Source organism: Anomaloglossus baeobatrachus, chromosome 5 (assembly GCF_048569485.1).
Source record: "Anomaloglossus baeobatrachus isolate aAnoBae1 chromosome 5, aAnoBae1.hap1, whole genome shotgun sequence".
NCBI lineage: Eukaryota > Metazoa > Chordata > Amphibia > Anura > Aromobatidae > Anomaloglossus > Anomaloglossus baeobatrachus.
The window spans coordinates 194601365-194622662 of NC_134357.1; the positions used below are offsets into that span (position 1 = coordinate 194601365).

Sequence of the window (21298 nt, forward strand, 5' to 3'; positions counted from 1 at the left end):
TACTCAGTTTCTATGACAGCTACCTATGTCTTATTTTCCTTTATTCATAGGATTTATATTGACACATAGTAAAGAGTGAATCATACTTGTCCGTGATGCAGCCTTTGTAGACATTTGTTACTTTTATATATATATATATATATATATATATATATATATATGTTTTGACACTCTGAGTTATTATCAGAGCTTGTCTTTGAATTGTCTTGTGATCTAACATGTTATGAGATTATACATCAATGCATGTGTGTTTATTAAATTTATTCATGCTATAAATTATATTTATATATACAACATTTTTTTCTTTCACTTTCTGTCACAGTGTAATCTGATGAAGGTCGTTTGACCGAAATATTATTTATACACAACTGCTTGTTCCAGTAAAGAATTTCTTCTAATTTTCAAAACTATATTTGAGTGCGGGATTTACAACCCACACACCATTGTTACATGCAGTTGCTGTATATGCCTTTATTTTCCCTGGTGTTATGCATGGTTGTGCTTTCTTGATCTACCTTGGTATTTTCTATTACATCATGTTAAAAATGAAAATTTGAGTCTTTAATTTTGTTCACTCTAGTTTGCTTTAATTCATGTGAAATACCTGAAGGATTAACCAGTTTCGTAAATACTTATTTGAATACCTTAAGAGATGCACTTTTTCAAATGCCATGATTTTGTGTGGGGATTGTAATATGTAAACCCCTTTAAAGACACATAAAACATGACTTGGCCCCTATAAAATAGGTTTCTGATAATTTGAATATGTGAAAAATTATTGCTAAACTTGACAGCCACCTTATTACACAGAAAGATAAATGGAAGTGTAATAAATGATGGTAAAGTAAAGTAGGGGGAATGTTAATTATTAACTTTTTTGTTTAGTATGACTATCTGGTTAAAGAACAGTCTCATTAACAGTTTGAAAAGTACATATTTTTCAAACTTTTTTTGTAAGTTTCAATTTTCTTTTTTTCTTATAGTAAATTAAAAACACTGTCTTAAATTTTGTTTTTATTATAAAGCACAATGTGTCACAAAACAAACATTCTTATATTCACAAAAAAGGCATTCCAAAGTTATTGTTATGTAAAATGACACATGCCAAATTTGAAAAATGAGGCTGTGTTTGATTGTCCCAATTATGGCGCCATTAAGGGTTGATTACGTAGCCTTGACTTGTGTTTTCTATTATACACAGGTACGATTCTATCCAGCAGGAACTGAATAAGGCGACATTACAGAACAAAGAGCTTCAAAGAGAGATTGAGCGGCTACAGGCAGAGGCCACACGTTTTAAGACCGTGCAGCTTAAAGCTGTTAAGGATGCTGAAAAATACAAAGAAGAAAGAGACTCTGTATTTAATGAGTATCGCTTAATTATGAGCGAGAGAGACCAAGTCATTAAAGAAATGGACAAAATGCAAACGGAACTTGAGCTAGCACAGGGAAGGCTGAAAAATACATCAAGTGAGAAGAGAGTGGCAAGTGAGGAGATGGAAGCTCTAAGACAGGTACTTCTGCGTATTCTCCAAATGATACTGTGCATTGTAGGGGGCTATAAGGATTGTTTTAGTGTTGTGATTAACTGTCCATTAATTTGAGGGACAAAACAGTCATTGAGTAGTACATGTGCATATGTGAAACTAAGTAGTATGTGTCACAGGGGAAAAAAATGAGTAGTTGCCCACCTTCAGCAGTCCTATAGTACATAGTATGTCATTTAAATCCCTGTCTATTTGCTGCTATAATCTAAGCTTCTTTCTAATATACTGGTATGAAAAATTCCCACCCATTCCCTAACTAATCGATCTAACTCCTATTCTCTTTATATATATATATATATATATATATATATATATATATATATATATATATATATATTTTCCTTTGTGACGACATTGTGTTTAAGAATCCAGTGCATTCTGGGATACTCAAACCAAGCATCATCAGGGGGCAGAGTCTGTGGCAGTAATCGTAACCGCTTTCTCCTCCTTGAAACGAAGCGACATCATGACGCTCGTTTCAGAGGTTGCTCTGTCTTTCTGTGTCCCTCCCTGCTCTGTTCTGCCCTGTGCTGTGCACCATGCAATCTACACCGTGCTCACTCTAAACCAATTAACGCCAACCAGGGGTATATATAGTGTGTCCCCAATAGACTATCACTATTAATATATGATTAACCCCATATACATAAAGGTGGGCTATTATAAATAATCCATGAAACCCGATTCACATAATAATAGCCACAAATAACAATAAAAAAAATTACATAATTTTATTAATCCAGTATTAAAAACATTCAGCAAGGAAAATGACGGCAAAAAAGGGGGATGCGTCCGACACAGCAATTCAACACCATACAATCATAAGGTATCAATACATATCATGAAATAAATTTATTTAAGATGCAACACGAATATGGGCCACTAGATGGTAGTATCAAATAAAATAGTATATAATTAATTGGGCTAATTGACGGCTGCATATAAATATTACAATATAAAATGCAACAACAGTGTAATGAATAATTATAGTAGCAGCAATGTGCAATGGAATATATCCAGAAGATAGTAATATATTATTTTAGCAGCATTAAGAAATGTTTACAAAATGTGCAAATAATGCAATAGCAATTAAAGTGCAACAGTGAAAAATGAATAAGTAATTAGCTGAACAATTGATCTATAAGCGCCATAAGTTAGCAATTTATAATAATTGAAAATGATTATCAAAATATTAATAAGTAGTGGCCAATATCTAATTGTAAGTAATGCCCAATATAATTTATAGATCCAGATTCAATTAAATATATAAAAACCCATAATCCAGATGATCAAGGCAAGAGAGATCACTGCTGAGGTATAAATAATGTAACCAGAATCAATGGATCATGCTATGGATAGTTACCTGAGGCCATAACAATAGCAGCTGTGACGACACCAACCTCCAAACCGTATGCGCGTTTCGGCATGCCTTCGTAAGGGGGGGGATGGTGCCGGAGCTTAGAATCTGCACTTTAAACTAATATTGATTATGTAACTGCATCTTAAATATGTTTTGATAAACAGCTAAAATGCCAAAACTTGTGTCACTGTCCAAATTTTTCTGCACCTAACTATATATCAGCCCAACCTCAGACTTATAGAGCAACATGTACAACTACAAAATAAATGAGAAGGAAAAGCACACATTTTGGACTTGAACTTTATCTTTTGTAAAACTGAAACTATGACTGAAATGTAATAATATTGTTACGAACATAAAATATATTTTTGTTTTCTGTTACACAGGAGCTAAACTCTGCTCTTGTGGAACGGGATAGAGCAATTTTCGAAAGAAATGAGCTCTTAGAGAAGTACTGCCATGAGGTGAAGGACAAAGCAGAAGCGCAAAAGGAACTGGATCAAGCCTGTAAAGACATTGAGACCGTGAAGGAAGAACGGGATGTGGCAAGGAAGGAAAGGACTGAGGCCATCATACAGAGGGACCACCTACTAAGAGAGTACTATCAAGCCAGACAGGTACTCACAATGTTTTGGTCTACATGTTGGTTGCAAGATTTATTTCTTCTAGATTTTCACATTTGCTTGAATTTTGGTAGTTTGCGCTTTAATTTGAAGCACTGCTGTTTTGTTGTTGTACTTTCAAGGGAGGGATGACACAGAAGATAACCGGCAAAGCAAAAGGGGAAATAAAGAATAGTGTTTTATAAGGATAAGAGATAAAAGGGAGCCTACTGATCCAACATGGAAACATACAAATATATACAATTTGATTGGTAAAACAGTATGACGGCAACAAGGTCACTAAAGCCTGCTTTACACGCTGCAATGTATCTTACAATGTGTCGGCGGGGTCACGTCGTAAGTGACGCACATCCGGCATTGTAAGTTACATTGCAGTGTGTGACAGGTACGTACGATTCTGTACAACGACTAGATGGTAAAAAATGTATATATTTTATTGATGAAAAATAGCTAAAAAGCAGACAGACAATCTTAGATTAAAAATAGCAGAGACAAAAAATGGTGAGTACCAACAGATGGCGCCCTCACCCCACAGTAGGTATATGGTAGCACATGTTAGAGACGAACACCCCCAGTAGAAGGAGTTACACCGAAACCTATGGGTCGGGGATCTGGGCTCTCATCCACCATTTAGGTATGTTTGGTTGCAATGTGTACTCAGTGCTTTGTTACAGGACTTTGACACTATGTATTGTGATGTAAAAGTAACAGGCATCTAATAGTTAGCAGCACATTTCAGTTGTATGTAATCTTGGCTTTTTAGCCCTTTATGAATGCAGGCAACTTTCCATATCTGTCTCCAAAACAGGGCCAGAGTTTAGCATTCCAAAAAGGTACAACAGCAGCTTCGGCAATTTGAGCTAGATGCGGACAGCATGGCATGTAACTTGTAAATAACCTATTAACATCTCAAAAGCATTTTATATCTTTCTTCCTCACAGTAGCTAGAAGAAGAAGAGCTTTGGATCATGCAATAACGGATAGATTTTTGTGACTAAAGGCCCTGTCACACACAGAGATAAATCTGCGGCAGATCTGTGGTTGCAGTGAAATTGTGGACAATCAGTGCCAGGTTTGTGGCTGTCTACAAATGGAGCAATATGTCCATGATTTCACTGCAACCACACCTAATCACCAAAAAGTTGGGTGCATATTTATTAAGAAAGCACATAATGAAAAATTGACATAACAGTGGTTCTCCACTTTCAGGCAAGGCCAATGGACACCAAACTCTGTAAAATACCTAAAATCCCATACAGAGCTGGTACTTGCCTTTCCTGCTTCCAGTCCCTGCTTGGGTTTCAGTGTTTCGGCTACAACAGTGTTGTCACTTCTAAAGTGCACATCGCCACTTTAGCCAGTAACTGAGCTTAGCGGTTGTGCCAAGGTACATTGCCGCTGAGCTCACTGAATGGGTAGACCGATAATGCACGCTGTTGTGCCATGCTGTCCATGTGAATGTGACTTCGTCGCTGCAGCCGAACTACCGATCCACAAGCAACGGCGGGGAGACGTTGTTGGACCTTGCGAGGATGAGTACCTGCTACATTTGTTATTTTATAGATTTTACAGCGTTTGGGGTACGCTTTCCTGAAAGTCAAAAAACCCTTAAACAAAAATATTTTCAAAACGATTCCACTGGACCATAGCAGCAATCAGATAAAGCCCTAAAATAGGGCAGGAAGCAAACAGTATCAAGTTGCCACACAAAGTGAGTAGGACTAAAATCCAATTGATAACATCACAGTAACTCCATTTGCAGAGCCCCTAAGTTCCAGAACAGCAGAAAACCCCTCAAGTGATCTTTTTGTTTTTGTAAATTACACCCTTCTGGGAGTTCATCTAGGGGTGTAGTGAAAATTCAGTCACTGGAAAACACCCATGAAGTCAAATGCAGTGAATGTTGCAAAAATAAACATTGCAAATAAGCCCTTTCCGTGCCTAATACGTTGTAGTGCACGCACATTGTGCCCAACTTGTGGTTCTGAAGACACACTCCTTAAATTACGCGGGCTCTTTTCACTACAACAATGTCAAACATGGACATTAACTGTGGTTTCGACATTGTTGTGCTCAGAAGTGGGGGGGGGGGGTTTGGATTCGGGAGTGCAGATTTTGCTTGACTTATTTTTACATAGTACTTAATGCTAGATCTAGCTCATTTAGTGTCAATGGTTCTTCGAGCAAATTGTGTGATCGCAAGATCTTGTTTCAGTGACTGGTCAGGCAGAGACAGGAGTTAGCAAGCAGATGGGGAATAGGCAGAGATGCAGGAGAGCTAGAAGTGCAAGGCCCACCCACTGCACTTGCAACTCGATAATATGCAATTTCATTTATCGATTTCTCCAACACCACAAAACTAATTTCTATAAGCAAGGTAAGGATTTAGATATGATTTTCATATATATATATATATATATATATATATATATATAATATACAGGGCCGGCCTTCAGGGGGCTTTATACGCTACGACATCGCTAATGCGTACTTGTTGGGGTCACGGATTTGGTGACGCACATCCGGCCGCATTAGCGATGCCGTTGCGTGTGACACCGATGAGCGATTTTGCATCGTTGCAAAAACGTGCAAAATCGCTCATCGGTGACATGGGGGTCCATTCTCAAAAATCGTTACTGCAGCAGTAACGAGGTTGTTCATCGTTCCTGCGGCAGCACACATCGCTCCGTGTGACACCGCAGGAACAAGGAAGCTATCCTTACCTGCCTCCCGGCCACAATGCGGAAGGAAGGAGGTGGGCGGGATGTTACGCCCGCTCATCTCCGCCCACCCGCTTCTATTGGGCGGCCGCTTAGTGACGTCGCTGTGACGCCGCACGGACCGCCCCCTTAGAAAGGAGGCGGTTTGCAGGTCACAGCGATGTCGCCGGGCAGGTAAGTATGTGTGACTGCTCTGGGCGATATTGTGCGCCACGGGCAGCGATTTGCCCGTGTCGCGCAACAGATGGGGGCGAGTACCCACATTAGCGATATCGGGACCGATATCACAGTGTGTAAAGCCCGCTTTAGGCTAAATGCGCCCTGTGCCAAATTACCCTTTGGTGCCCCCAAACCATGTCACAGGCGACCTGCAGCCCATCAGCAGCTGGTTTACTCTCTCATCCATTAGATAAAACTGATATCCAGAGGAAATCATAAAACAGCAGCAGCTGGATTACAGTTTTGAAAGAGGGATAGTGAAGCAGCCGCTGATTGGCTGCAGATCACAAGACCCCGGTGCTCGGTTGTATTGCTTTTCTGCTGCGATTGTTTTTTTCATGTACTGTAAAATGACAAAAAAGCCTCGTCCTAAGCATACTGCAATTAAGTTATTTAAAAAAAAATAAATAAAAATCATTTGCAAAAAACATCCTGAAAGTCTATATGTATGCACCGTTGTTACTGGCTTCATTTCTGGTGTCTATTCAATGACGGTATTCTGTGTCCTTAAAGTATATAAAGCGAGGGGCTTCTTCCAATTTTGCGTCCAATTTTGCATCCGGTCGCCCGCGCAGAGAGGCATCCGGTCGACCGCGCAGAGAGGCATCCGGTCGCCCGCGCAGAGAGGCATCCGGTCGCCCGCGCAGAGAGGCAGCCGGCCGTCCAGCCTCCCGCCCGCGCAGAGAGGCAAGCAGCCGTCCGGCCTCCTTGCCCGCACAGAGTGGCAGGCCCGTAAAGACAAGCGGCCGGCGCCGCACAGAGAGGCAGGCGGCCGCCCTCCCGCAAAGACAAGCGGCCGGCGCCGCACAGAGAGGCAGGCGGCTGCCCGCCTGCCCGCACAGACAAGCGGCTGGCGCCCGCACAGACAAGCGGTCGGCGCCCGCACAGAGAGGCAGGCGGCCGCCCGTCGGCACAGACAAGCGGCCGCCCGCCCGCACAGACAAGCGGCCGGCGCCCGCACAGAGCGGCTGGCGGCCCGCCCGCCCGCACAGAGAGGCAGGCACCCGGCCGCCCGTAAAGAGAGGCTGGCACCTGGCCATCCGCCCGCACAGAGAGGCAGGAAATTAACTTCTTACCTCTCTGCAGCGCACCCCCTGAAGCATGGCCGTTGGCGCCCCGTGCGGCCGCACAAGTCGCACATGCCTAAAGCCGGCCATGATAATATAAATATATATATATATATATATATATATATATATATATATATATATAGCCAGTGCTATACTGGCACTAGGATGCATCTAAGCATACCTTTTTGTTCTGAGATTGGATGTTTTATTTCAGAAATATGTGTAAGTAAAGTTAGAGAAATGCACTTATATTTGATTGATCGCAGCCCCAGAATATATAATATGTTGGTCAGGTTTTGATATCTATCCCTGCCCCTGTCTGCTGCCTTGCCTTGGTAGATGTTCAACTATATGGGCACCTTCCAGGTATGTAATTTCTGTAACGTGATAGGGGCATGTTTGAAATGCATCCCATTCAGTCTAACATCTACCAAGGCCAGCCAGGCAGACTGGGGCGGGGAATAGATAGCAAAATTAAAAAAAACATTATTTTAACAATTTAGACTCAACAGGAGGGTCTGTTATGGGGGGATCTGTGGATGATGCACTGCTGTGGGGGACCTGTGGATAACGCACTGCTATGGGGGACCTGTGGATGACACTGCTATGGGGGACCTGTGGATGACACTGCTATGGGGAACCTGTGGATGGCGCACTGTTATGGGGGACCTGAGGATGATGCACTATTATTGGGGACCTGTGGATGACACTGCTGTGGGGGATCTGTGGATAACGCACTGCTATGGGGTACCTGTGGATGACTCACTGCTATGGGGGACCTGTGGATGACGCATTGCTATGGGGGACCTGTGGATGACGCATTGCTATGGGGGACCTGTGGATGACGCACTATTATGGGGGGACCTGTGGATGACGCACTATTATGGCGACCTGTGGATGATGCACTGTTATGTGGGATCCGTGGATGACACGGCTATGGGGGACCTGCATGATGCACTTTTATGGGGATCTGGAACTACCACCCCCCTCATCCTTAGGAATACACCCATGTACTGTATACCATACATGGCTGTATTCTAAAAGATGAGGGGGGTGGTAGTCACATTTACACTTTGGCCACTACATTAGTCCCTCCCTGGAGTGTTTAAACTAAAGGACTACAGCCCCCATCATCCTTCAGAATACACCGATTTATACAGTATATTCTGAAGGCTGATGATGGGGGTTGTGTTCCCCTTCAGTGTTTTTTGCTCACCTATTAGGAAACTTCGTTCAACTGATAACATTTGTCAGGCTCAGATCACTGATTGGTGGAGGTAGCTCTGCAGAAGTTGTCTCCACCAATCAGCATCCAGCCCTAGCGAGGAGAGGGAGAATCGTTCTCTCTCTCTTTCTTATGATAGTCTCCGTCTGCTGCGGAGATCTAACATGGAGCCCGGGCATGCGCAGATCGCGATCTTTGAGAGCCGCGATCTCAGGACTTCAGGAAAAAGGCTACGGAAGGCAGCGCATGCGCAGATGGAGATCTCGCTTCTCCGAGATCTCCATCTGCGCCTGCGTCACCTCCGTAGGCCATATTCCGGAAGTCGCGTTGGAGGCAGCGCAGGCGCAGATAAAGATTTCGGCCATGGTGACCACCACCGCAGCCGATTGCCGGGGGATCCATGGCGGCCGCCTACGCAGCCGATTGCCGGGGGATCCATGGCGGCCGCACCAGCCTCCTGTGACTCACTCCACCGCCGCATTACTGCCCTGTAAGTTACATTCACTTTGTAAGACGCACCCCTATTTCCCCCACAATTTTGGGGGAAAAAAAAGTGCGTCTTATAAAGCGAAAAATACGGTATATATCCTGGGGCTGCTATCAATAACAATTATTTTCAATATCTTATAAAGAAGTCTACTAGAATATGATGGCAGAATGTAAATATATATATATATATATATATCAATAATATATGGCTCTAGTTAATAACTTACAAAGTAATTGTATATATATTACTATCAAGATCAATGTCCACTTGTAGGCAGTCAAATTGTATTTGTGAGTGAAACAATATGCTGACAGCTTGGGAGCACATGGCAAGATAGTGAACCTGTGCCCATTTCTTCTGCAACGTGTATAGTCATTCAGGTGAAAGCTGCGTCTCCTTTACAAAAATTGATGCAGGCTATCCTGTCTATAAGTAATTTAATATAATGCCTGGCGTTTCATTCTATCTGATAAAGCCCTGATATTCCAGATAATTATTTTCACTGACCCAGTCATATTGAAAATTAGACCAAATGTATATCTTACAGTGACTACTACACATGAAGTGTACCTCAACTCTGTGTCCCCTTCTTTCTCGCATAACTATCCTCTTTAGATCAGGAACTTCTTGGCTGCAAAAATCAAATCGAGTTAACATGCAAAAATAACATTCACAAAAAGAAATGCAAGAAATACCAGTCACTTCCCAGCAGGAGAGAGAATAGGTGTTTCATTCCTAAGCTGAATTTTTCTCCTCACAAATAACAATCTACAATGCTTTGTGAGAGGGAATGTGTCAGTGGGAAAGGACCTGGAATGGTTTTTTGTGTTAAATAATTTTTTACATTTTTTTTTTGTCAATTTTCTTTTTTTTCTATATCACAATTTTGTGCATGGCAAAATTCCCTGCCTAACCAGCCCTGTATAATGCTAATTACTAAAATCAATGTTTAAAAGATGCGCTGCAGTTATGCTAATTAGGCCTTTCAGTAGTTGAAGGGGCATTTTATCCCCAGACTATTCCATCCTCTTTCCATGTTATCACTAGAGTTGAGCGCGGTTCGTGGTTCGTGGTTCTCCAGTTCGCGGCTCGAGTGATTTTGGGGCATGTTCTAGATCGAACTAGAACTCGAGCTTTTTGCAAAAGCTCGGTAGTTCTAGAAACGTTCGAGAACGGTTCTAGCAGCCAAAAAACAGCTAAATCATAGCTTGGTTTCTGCTGTAATAGTGTAAGTCACTCTGTGAATCAAACTATTATCACATTTCAGTGTATAGTGTGCGTGAACAGCGCCTTCAGATCACTGCTGTTTCTATAATGGCGATCGCCATTTTTTTTTTTTTTTTTCTTGTCTTCCTTCCCTAAGTGCGCGCGTCTTGTGGGGCGGGCCAGCATGTCAGCCAATCCCAGACACACACACAGCTAAGTGGACTTTGAGCCAGAGAAGCAACGGCATGTGTGATAGGATCTGCATGTCACATGTCCCTGCATTATAAAACCGGACATTTTCTTCACGGACGCCATTATCTGCCTTCTGCGTCTTTGGTGTCAGACATCACTGTCGCAGCTCCGTCTTCCTGAGTCCTATAGCCGATACAGCTGTATGCGCTGCATACACAGCGTTAGACAGCTTAGGGAGAGCACTTTATAGCAGTCCTTTTAAGGGCTCCAACCGGCAGGGTCAGAGAGCCATAGGTGACAGGTCCTGCAAACAGCAACAGCGTCTGTGTAGCCCAGGTCAGGGATTTCCTACCTGCATTTCACCATTAGGAGGGAATAGAAAGGCAGGCTTCCATTCCTCTACCCAGAGCACCACAATCCTGCCACTGTACCCTCTTGTCCTCTGCACACTCCAACTGATAACTAAGCCATTATACTAGCAAACACTCAGTGTACCTAGTGGCATCCTATACGTGGCTATTGGACTTTGCTATAGTCCCACTAGTGCAAAGACATTTGCAGAGCGCGTCTGCCTGCATTGCACACTACAACTCATTCTAAACAAGCCATTATACTAGCAAACACTCAGTGTACCTAGTGGCATCCTATACGTGGCTATTGGACTTTGCTATAGTCCCACTAGTGCAAAGACATTTGCAGAGCGCGTCTGCCTGCGTTGCACACTACAACTCATTCTAACCAAGCCATTATACTAGCAAACACTCAGTGTACCTAGTGGCATCCTATACGTGGCTATTGGACTTTGCTATAGTCCCACTAGTGCAAAGACATTTGCAGAGCGCGTCTGCCTGCATTGCACACTCCAACTCATTAAAACCAAGCCATTATACTAGCAAACACTCAGTGTACCTAGTGGCATCCTATACGTGGCTATTGGACTTTGCTATAGTCCCACTAGTGCAAAGACATTTGCAGAGCGCGTCTGCCTGCGTTGCACACTACAACTCATTCTAACCAAGCCATTATACTAGCAAACACTCAGTGTACCTAGTGGCATCCTATACGTGGCTATTGGACTTTGCTATAGTCCCACTAGTGCAAAGACATTTGCAGAGCGCGTCTGCCTGCGTTGCACACTACAACTCATTCTAACCAAGCCATTATACTAGCAAACACTCAGTGTACCTAGTGGCATCCTATACGTGGCTATTGGACTTTGCTATAGTCCCACTAGTGCAAAGACATTTGCAGAGCGCGTCTGCCTGCGTTGCACACTACAACTCATTCTAACCAAGCCATTATACTAGCAAACACTCAGTGTACCTAGTGGCATCCTATACGTGGCTATTGGACTTTGCTATAGTCCCACTAGTGCAAAGACATTTGCAGAGCGCGTCTGCCTGCGTTGCACACTACAACTCATTCTAACCAAGCCATTATACTAGCAAACACTCAGTGTACCTAGTGGCATCCTATACGTGGCTATTGGACTTTGCTATAGTCCCACTAGTGCAAAGACATTTGCAGAGCGCGTCTGCCTGCGTTGCACACTACAACTCATTCTAACCAAGCCATTATACTAGCAAACACTCAGTGTACCTAGTGGCATCCTATACGTGGCTATTGGACTTTGCTATAGTCCCACTAGTGCAAAGACATTTGCAGAGCGCGTCTGCCTGCGTTGCACACTACAACTCATTCTAACCAAGCCATTATACTAGCAAACACTCAGTGTACCTAGTGGCATCCTATACGTGGCTATTGGACTTTGCTATAGTCCCACTAGTGCAAAGACATTTGCAGAGCGCGTCTGCCTGCGTTGCACACTACAACTCATTCTAACCAAGCCATTATACTAGCAAACACTCAGTGTACCTAGTGGCATCCTATACGTGGCTATTGGACTTTGCTATAGTCCCACTAGTGCAAAGACATTTGCAGAGCGCGTCTGCCTGCGTTGCACACTACAACTCATTCTAACCAAGCCATTATACTAGCAAACACTCAGTGTACCTAGTGGCATCCTATACGTGGCTATTGGACTTTGCTATAGTCCCACTAGTGCAAAGACATTTGCAGAGCGCGTCTGCCTGCGTTGCACACTACAACTCATTCTAACCAAGCCATTATACTAGCAAACACTCAGTGTACCTAGTGGCATCCTATACGTGGCTATTGGACTTTGCTATAGTCCCACTAGTGCAAAGACATTTGCAGAGCGCGTCTGCCTGCGTTGCACACTACAACTCATTCTAACCAAGCCATTATACTAGCAAACACTCAGTGTACCTAGTGGCATCCTATACGTGGCTATTGGACTTTGCTATAGTCCCACTAGTGCAAAGACATTTGCAGAGCGCGTCTGCCTGCGTTGCACACTACAACTCATTCTAACCAAGCCATTATACTAGCAAACACTCAGTGTACCTAGTGGCATCCTATACGTGGCTATTGGACTTTGCTATAGTCCCACTAGTGCAAAGACATTTGCAGAGCGCGTCTGCCTGCGTTGCACACTACAACTCATTCTAACCAAGCCATTATACTAGCAAACACTCAGTGTACCTAGTGGCATCCTATACGTGGCTATTGGACTTTGCTATAGTCCCACTAGTGCAAAGACATTTGCAGAGCGCGTCTGCCTGCGTTGCACACTACAACTCATTCTAACCAAGCCATTATACTAGCAAACACTCAGTGTACCTAGTGGCATCCTATACGTGGCTATTGGACTTTGCTATAGTCCCACTAGTGCAAAGACATTTGCAGAGCGCGTCTGCCTGCGTTGCACACTACAACTCATTCTAACCAAGCCATTATACTAGCAAACACTCAGTGTACCTAGTGGCATCCTATACGTGGCTATTGGACTTTGCTATAGTCCCACTAGTGCAAAGACATTTGCAGAGCGCGTCTGCCTGCGTTGCACACTACAACTCATTCTAACCAAGCCATTATACTAGCAAACACTCAGTGTACCTAGTGGCATCCTATACGTGGCTATTGGACTTTGCTATAGTCCCACTAGTGCAAAGACATTTGCAGAGCGCGTCTGCCTGCGTTGCACACTACAACTCATTCTAACCAAGCCATTATACTAGCAAACACTCAGTGTACCTAGTGGCATCCTATACGTGGCTATTGGACTTTGCTATAGTCCCACTAGTGCAAAGACATTTGCAGAGCGCGTCTGCCTGCGTTGCACACTACAACTCATTCTAACCAAGCCATTATACTAGCAAACACTCAGTGTACCTAGTGGCATCCTATACGTGGCTATTGGACTTTGCTATAGTCCCACTAGTGCAAAGACATTTGCAGAGCGCGTCTGCCTGCGTTGCACACTACAACTCATTCTAACCAAGCCATTATACTAGCAAACACTCAGTGTACCTAGTGGCATCCTATACGTGGCTATTGGACTTTGCTATAGTCCCACTAGTGCAAAGACATTTGCAGAGCGCGTCTGCCTGCATTGCACACTCCAACTCATTAAAACCAAGCCATTATACTAGCAAACACTCAGTGTACCTAGTGGCATCCTATACGTGGCTATTGGACTTTGCTATAGTCCCACTAGTGCAAAGACATTTGCAGAGCGCGTCTGCCTGCGTTGCACACTACAACTCATTCTAACCAAGCCATTATACTAGCAAACACTCAGTGTACCTAGTGGCATCCTATACGTGGCTATTGGACTTTGCTATAGTCCCACTAGTGCAAAGACATTTGCAGAGCGCGTCTGCCTGCGTTGCACACTACAACTCATTCTAACCAAGCCATTATACTAGCAAACACTCAGTGTACCTAGTGGCATCCTATACGTGGCTATTGGACTTTGCTATAGTCCCACTAGTGCAAAGACATTTGCAGAGCGCGTCTGCCTGCGTTGCACACTACAACTCATTCTAACCAAGCCATTATACTAGCAAACACTCAGTGTACCTAGTGGCATCCTATACGTGGCTATTGGACTTTGCTATAGTCCCACTAGTGCAAAGACATTTGCAGAGCGCGTCTGCCTGCGTTGCACACTACAACTCATTCTAACCAAGCCATTATACTAGCAAACACTCAGTGTACCTAGTGGCATCCTATACGTGGCTATTGGACTTTGCTATAGTCCCACTAGTGCAAAGACATTTGCAGAGCGCGTCTGCCTGCGTTGCACACTACAACTCATTCTAACCAAGCCATTATACTAGCAAACACTCAGTGTACCTAGTGGCATCCTATACGTGGCTATTGGACTTTGCTATAGTCCCACTAGTGCAAAGACATTTGCAGAGCGCGTCTGCCTGCGTTGCACACTACAACTCATTCTAACCAAGCCATTATACTAGCAAACACTCAGTGTACCTAGTGGCATCCTATACGTGGCTATTGGACTTTGCTATAGTCCCACTAGTGCAAAGACATTTGCAGAGCGCGTCTGCCTGCGTTGCACACTACAACTCATTCTAACCAAGCCATTATACTAGCAAACACTCAGTGTACCTAGTGGCATCCTATACGTGGCTATTGGACTTTGCTATAGTCCCACTAGTGCAAAGACATTTGCAGAGCGCGTCTGCCTGCGTTGCACACTACAACTCATTCTAACGAAGCCATTATACTAGCAAACACTCAGTGTACCTAGTGGCATCCTATACGTGGCTATTGGACTTTGCTATAGTCCCACTAGTGCAAAGACATTTGCAGAGCGCGTCTGCCTGCGTTGCACACTACAACTCATTCTAACCAAGCCATTATACTAGCAAACACTCAGTGTACCTAGTGGCATCCTATACGTGGCTATTGGACTTTGCTATAGTCCCACTAGTGCAAAGACATTTGCAGAGCGCGTCTGCCTGCGTTGCACACTACAACTCATTCTAACGAAGCCATTATACTAGCAAACACTCAGTGTACCTAGTGGCATCCTATACGTGGCTATTGGACTTTGCTATAGTCCCACTAGTGCAAAGACATTTGCAGAGCGCGTCTGCCTGCGTTGCACACTACAACTCATTCTAACCAAGCCATTATACTAGCAAACACTCAGTGTACCTAGTGGCATCCTATACGTGGCTATTGGACTTTGCTATAGTCCCACTAGTGCAAAGACATTTGCAGAGCGCGTCTGCCTGCGTTGCACACTACAACTCATTCTAACCAAGCCATTATACTAGCAAACACTCAGTGTACCTAGTGGCATCCTATACGTGGCTATTGGACTTTGCTATAGTCCCACTAGTGCAAAGACATTTGCAGAGCGCGTCTGCCTGCGTTGCACACTACAACTCATTCTAACCAAGCCATTATACTAGCAAACACTCAGTGTACCTAGTGGCATCCTATACGTGGCTATTGGACTTTGCTATAGTCCCACTAGTGCAAAGACATTTGCAGAGCGCGTCTGCCTGCGTTGCACACTACAACTCATTCTAACCAAGCCATTATACTAGCAAACACTCAGTGTACCTAGTGGCATCCTATACGTGGCTATTGGACTTTGCTATAGTCCCACTAGTGCAAAGACATTTGCAGAGCGCGTCTGCCTGCGTTGCACACTACAACTCATTCTAACCAAGCCATTATACTAGCAAACACTCAGTGTACCTAGTGGCATCCTATACGTGGCTATTGGACTTTGCTATAGTCCCACTAGTGCAAAGACATTTGCAGAGCGCGTCTGCCTGCATTGCACACTCCAACTCATTAAAACCAAGCCATTATACTAGCAAACACTCAGTGTACCTAGTGGCATCCTATACGTGGCTATTGGACTTTGCTATAGTCCCACTAGTGCAAAGACATTTGCAGAGCGCGTCTGCCTGCGTTGCACACTACAACTCATTCTAACCAAGCCATTATACTAGCAAACACTCAGTGTACCTAGTGGCATCCTATACGTGGCTATTGGACTTTGCTATAGTCCCACTAGTGCAAAGACATTTGCAGAGCGCGTCTGCCTGCGTTGCACACTACAACTCATTCTAACCAAGCCATTATACTAGCAAACACTCAGTGTACCTAGTGGCATCCTATACGTGGCTATTGGACTTTGCTATAGTCCCACTAGTGCAAAGACATTTGCAGAGCGCGTCTGCCTGCGTTGCACACTACAACTCATTCTAACCAAGCCATTATACTAGCAAACACTCAGTGTACCTAGTGGCATCCTATACGTGGCTATTGGACTTTGCTATAGTCCCACTAGTGCAAAGACATTTGCAGAGCGCGTCTGCCTGCGTTGCACACTACAACTCATTCTAACCAAGCCATTATACTAGCAAACACTCAGTGTACCTAGTGGCATCCTATACGTGGCTATTGGACTTTGCTATAGTCCCACTAGTGCAAAGACATTTGCAGAGCGCGTCTGCCTGCGTTGCACACTACAACTCATTCTAACCAAGCCATTATACTAGCAAACACTCAGTGTACCTAGTGGCATCCTATACGTGGCTATTGGACTTTGCTATAGTCCCACTAGTGCAAAGACATTTGCAGAGCGCGTCTGCCTGCGTTGCACACTACAACTCATTCTAACCAAGCCATTATACTAGCAAACACTCAGTGTACCTAGTGGCATCCTATACGTGGCTATTGGACTTTGCTATAGTCCCACTAGTGCAAAGACATTTGCAGAGCGCGTCTGCCTGCGTTGCACACTACAACTCATTCTAACCAAGCCATTATACTAGCAAACACTCAGTGTACCTAGTGGCATCCTATACGTGGCTATTGGACTTTGCTATAGTCCCACTAGTGCAAAGACATTTGCAGCACGTCTGCCTGCGTTGCACACTCCAACTAATTATAACTAAGTTGCATTGTCAGGGATATTTATTCTTTATTATTCTGCTGTTAATAAAGCTAGACCACCACTGCAATCTTCACCACCTCTCAATTTTTACTACCACATTTTCAGTCCACAATCTTGTCGCAATCAACATGAGTGGCAAAATGACAGATGCTGGTGGAAAGGGGAAGAGGCGTGGTGTAAAAGGCAAAAAAGGTTTTGTCCGTGGGGAAGGTGGCAAAGCTCCATTATCATCTGCTGAAGATAGACCATCTACCAGCAAAAGTAAGATGTCTACTACTTACCGTGGACAATCCGATGTGCTCCCTTTGTTACGGACACGAACAACAGGAACAAAGGTAGATGATGGGCAAAAAAGGAAAATGCTTGAATGGATCTCAAGTGGTCCAACAAGTGCCCTCTCTGCCACTTCAAGTACCGCATCCAAAAAACACCAGTCCTCTGAGTTGTCATCCCAATCAAACTTGCTTTCTCCCAGCTCTGAAGTCTCCATCAGCCCTGCACAGTATGGTGGAACTGAGATGGCTGAGTCTGCAGAGCTGTTCAGTCACACTATAGCCTGGGAATCAGAGGTCTGCTCCCAAGCTACAGTGAGTACAGAACAGGAAATGGTCTGCAGTGATGCCCAGAACCTTTGTGACTCAGATTCAGGCCGTGAGGACCAAGTTTCTGAGCATAATGTTGACCCTTTGTCACAAACTGTAACACCTGTGGTTATAGACAATGAGGAACATACTGATGAAGATGAGACGCAGATACCCGATTGGGATGACAACTTAAATATTCGTTCAGGGCAAGAAGAGGCTCGGTCTGAGGGGGAGGGGAGTGCAAACACAACAATTGATGATGACGTTCTAGATCCCACCTACTGTCAACCCCCAGTCAGGCACTCGAGGAGGTCAACAGAGGCGGTGGAGGAGGATGCAACCGACGACGAAGTTACCTTGCGCCTTCCTGGACAGAGTCGGAGCACTGGTAGCACGTCTACAACTGCATCCTCAGCCACCACTCTGCCTATGAGCATTATTCGTGGTGGATCAACAGGTCGCATGGCCTCTAAGCCTTGCCTAGCCTGGTCCTTTTTTCACATCGAAAAAGATCGCCCAACTCATGTGATATGTAACATTTGTCATGATTCTGTTAGTAGAGGTCAAAACCTCAGCAGTTTGACAACTTCTTCCATGAATCGTCACATGACTAAATATCATAAGTCCCGGTGGGAAGCTCACCGTGCTGCAATGCGGCCTAGTGGAGCGAACCATCCACCGCCCGCCCCTTCCACTGCATCCGCGCGCTCTTCATCTTCTAGGACTGTGGGGACAGCTGCCACACCTGTTTTTCCACGCAAAACTTCCACCACTGTAACCGCAACAGGCAGTTTGCTTGTAAGGTCGTCAGTTGGTTTGGAAGGGGAAACAAGTGAGTGTGTACAGCTCTCTCAGACATCGATAGCACCAACGTTGGATGAAGGCAACATCATGTCTCCGCCTGCACTTTCCTCACAAACCTGCATTTTTCCAGGGACACCCTACTCAACACCGTCTACACACAGCAGCCAGATCTCTGTCCCTCAGATGTGGTCAAATAAAAGGCCACTTCCTCCGACCCATGACAAAGCTAAGAGGTTGACTCTATCCCTCTGTAAGCTGTTGGCTACCGAAATGCTGCCTTTCCGCCTAGTGGACACACAGGATTTTAGAGACCTTATGTCTGTCGCTGTGCCCCAGTACCAGATGCCTAGTCGCCACTACTTCTCTAAGAAAGGTGTGCCCGCGCTACACCAGCATGTCGCACACAACATCACCGCTTCCTTGAGAAACTCTGTGTGTGAACGGGTGCATTTCACCACCGATACTTGGACCAGTAAGCATGGACAGGGACGTTACATGTCGCTGACTGGGCACTGGGTAACTATGGTGATAGATGGTGAAGGGTCTGCTGCACAAGTCTTGCCGTCCCCACGACTTGTGTGTCAATCCTCTGTCTGTCCAAGTTCCGCCACTGCTTCTGCATCCTCCACCTCATCTGGGTCCTCCACCTCCGCCCCAAGCCTGCCTGGTCAGGCCACCAGCGTTCTCACTGCGCAGAAGGAATCACGCACCCCTCATTACTATGCTGGCAGCAGAGCGCAACGGCATCAGGCGGTCTTTAGCTTGACATGTCTTGGTAATAAGAGTCACACAGCTGAGGAGTTGTGGTCAGCTTTGCGGTCCGAGTTTAATAAATGGTTGTCTCCACTCAAACTGCAGCCTGGTAAGGCCGTGTGCGACAATGCTGCAAACCTGGGTGCGGCACTTCGCCTGGGCAAGGTGACACACGTACCTTGTATGGCTCACGTGTTGAACCTTGTCGTGCAGCAATTTTTAACACACTATCCCGGCCTAGATGGCCTTCTGAACAGGGCACGAAAACTGTCAGCTCACTTCCGCCGTTCAAGCGCCGCAGCAGAGCGACTTGCATCGCTCCAGAAGTCTTTCGGCCTGCCGGTTCATCGCCTGAAATGCGATGTGGCGACACGCTGGAATTCAACTCTCCACATGTTACAGCGACTGTGGCAGCACCGCAGAGCCCTGGTGCAATACGTCATGACGTATAGCCTGGGCCAACGAGATGCAGAGGTGGGGCAGATCACCCTGATGGAGTGGTCTCAGATCAAGGACCTATGCACCCTTCTGCACAGTTTCGACATGGCGACGAATATGTTTAGCTCTGACAATGCCATTATCAGCATGACGATTCCAGTCATTTACATGCTGGAGCACACGCTAAACACTATTCGGAGTCAGGGGGTGGGACAACATGAAGGGGAGGAACTACAGGAGGATTCATATGCGCAAGGGACAACAACATCACGAAGGTCCAGACGTTCATCATCACCAACGCAGCAGGCATGGGACCATGGGGGACAGGGATCGACAAGGGCGCATAGTAGCAGGCGAAATGTTGAGCAAGGTGCAGGAGAACATGAAGAAATGGAGGACGAACTGTCCATGGACATGGAAGACTCAGCGGATGAGGGAGACCTTGGTCAAATTTCAGTTGAAAGAGGTTGGGGTCAGATGTCAGAGGAAGAAAGAACGGGTAGCACCTCTATGCCACAAACACAGCATGGACTTGGTCCGCATGGCTGCGCAAGACACATGAGTGCCTTTTTGTTGCACTACCTCCAACATGACAGTCGTATTGTCAAAATTAGAAGTGATGATGACTACTGGATTGCCACACTATTAGATCCCCGGTACAAGTCCAAATTTTGTGACATAATTCCAGCCATAGAAAGGGACGCACGTATGCAGGAGTATCAGCAGAAGCTGTTACTAGATCTTAGCTCGGCTTTTCCACCAAACAACCGTGCAGGTGCAGGGAGTGAATCTCCCAGTTGTAACTTGACAAACATGGGACGGTCTCGTCATCTTCAACAGTCTACCCGTACCAGTAGGACCTTTTCTGGTGCCGGTAACAGCAATTTTATGGAATCTTTTCATAATTTTTTTAGACCCTCTTTTGCAAGGCCACCAGAGACAACAAGTCTGACACATACTCAACGGCTGGAGAGGATGATACAGGAGTATCTCCAAATGAACATCGATGCCATGACTGTGCAACTGGAGCCTTGCTCCTTTTGGGCTTCAAACATAGAAAAATGGCCAGAGCTCTCCAGTTACGCCTTGGAGATTTTGTCGTGTCCAGCTGCCAGCGTTGTCTCTGAACGTGTATTCAGTGCTGCTGGGTGTGTGCTGACAGATAAGCGCACACGTCTGTCCAGTGACAATGTGGACAGACTGACGTTCATCAAAATGAACAAGTCATGGATCCAGAAGGAATTTACTACCCCTGT

General features: G+C 45.0%; 1 protein-coding gene across 5 annotated transcripts in view; it reads left to right on the forward strand.

Annotated features, from left to right (window-relative positions):
• The window catches only part of DLG5 (discs large MAGUK scaffold protein 5), a 343229-nt gene that overhangs the window by 154069 nt on the left and 167862 nt on the right, over positions 1-21298 (forward strand). For all 5 annotated transcript variants that reach the window (XM_075349077.1, XM_075349073.1, XM_075349078.1 and 2 more), the window contains exons 7-8: positions 1202-1514; positions 3294-3524. In XM_075349077.1, the coding sequence (XP_075205192.1) occupies positions 1202-1514; positions 3294-3524 (544 nt within the window). The remainder of the gene's footprint in view (positions 1-1201; positions 1515-3293; positions 3525-21298) is intronic.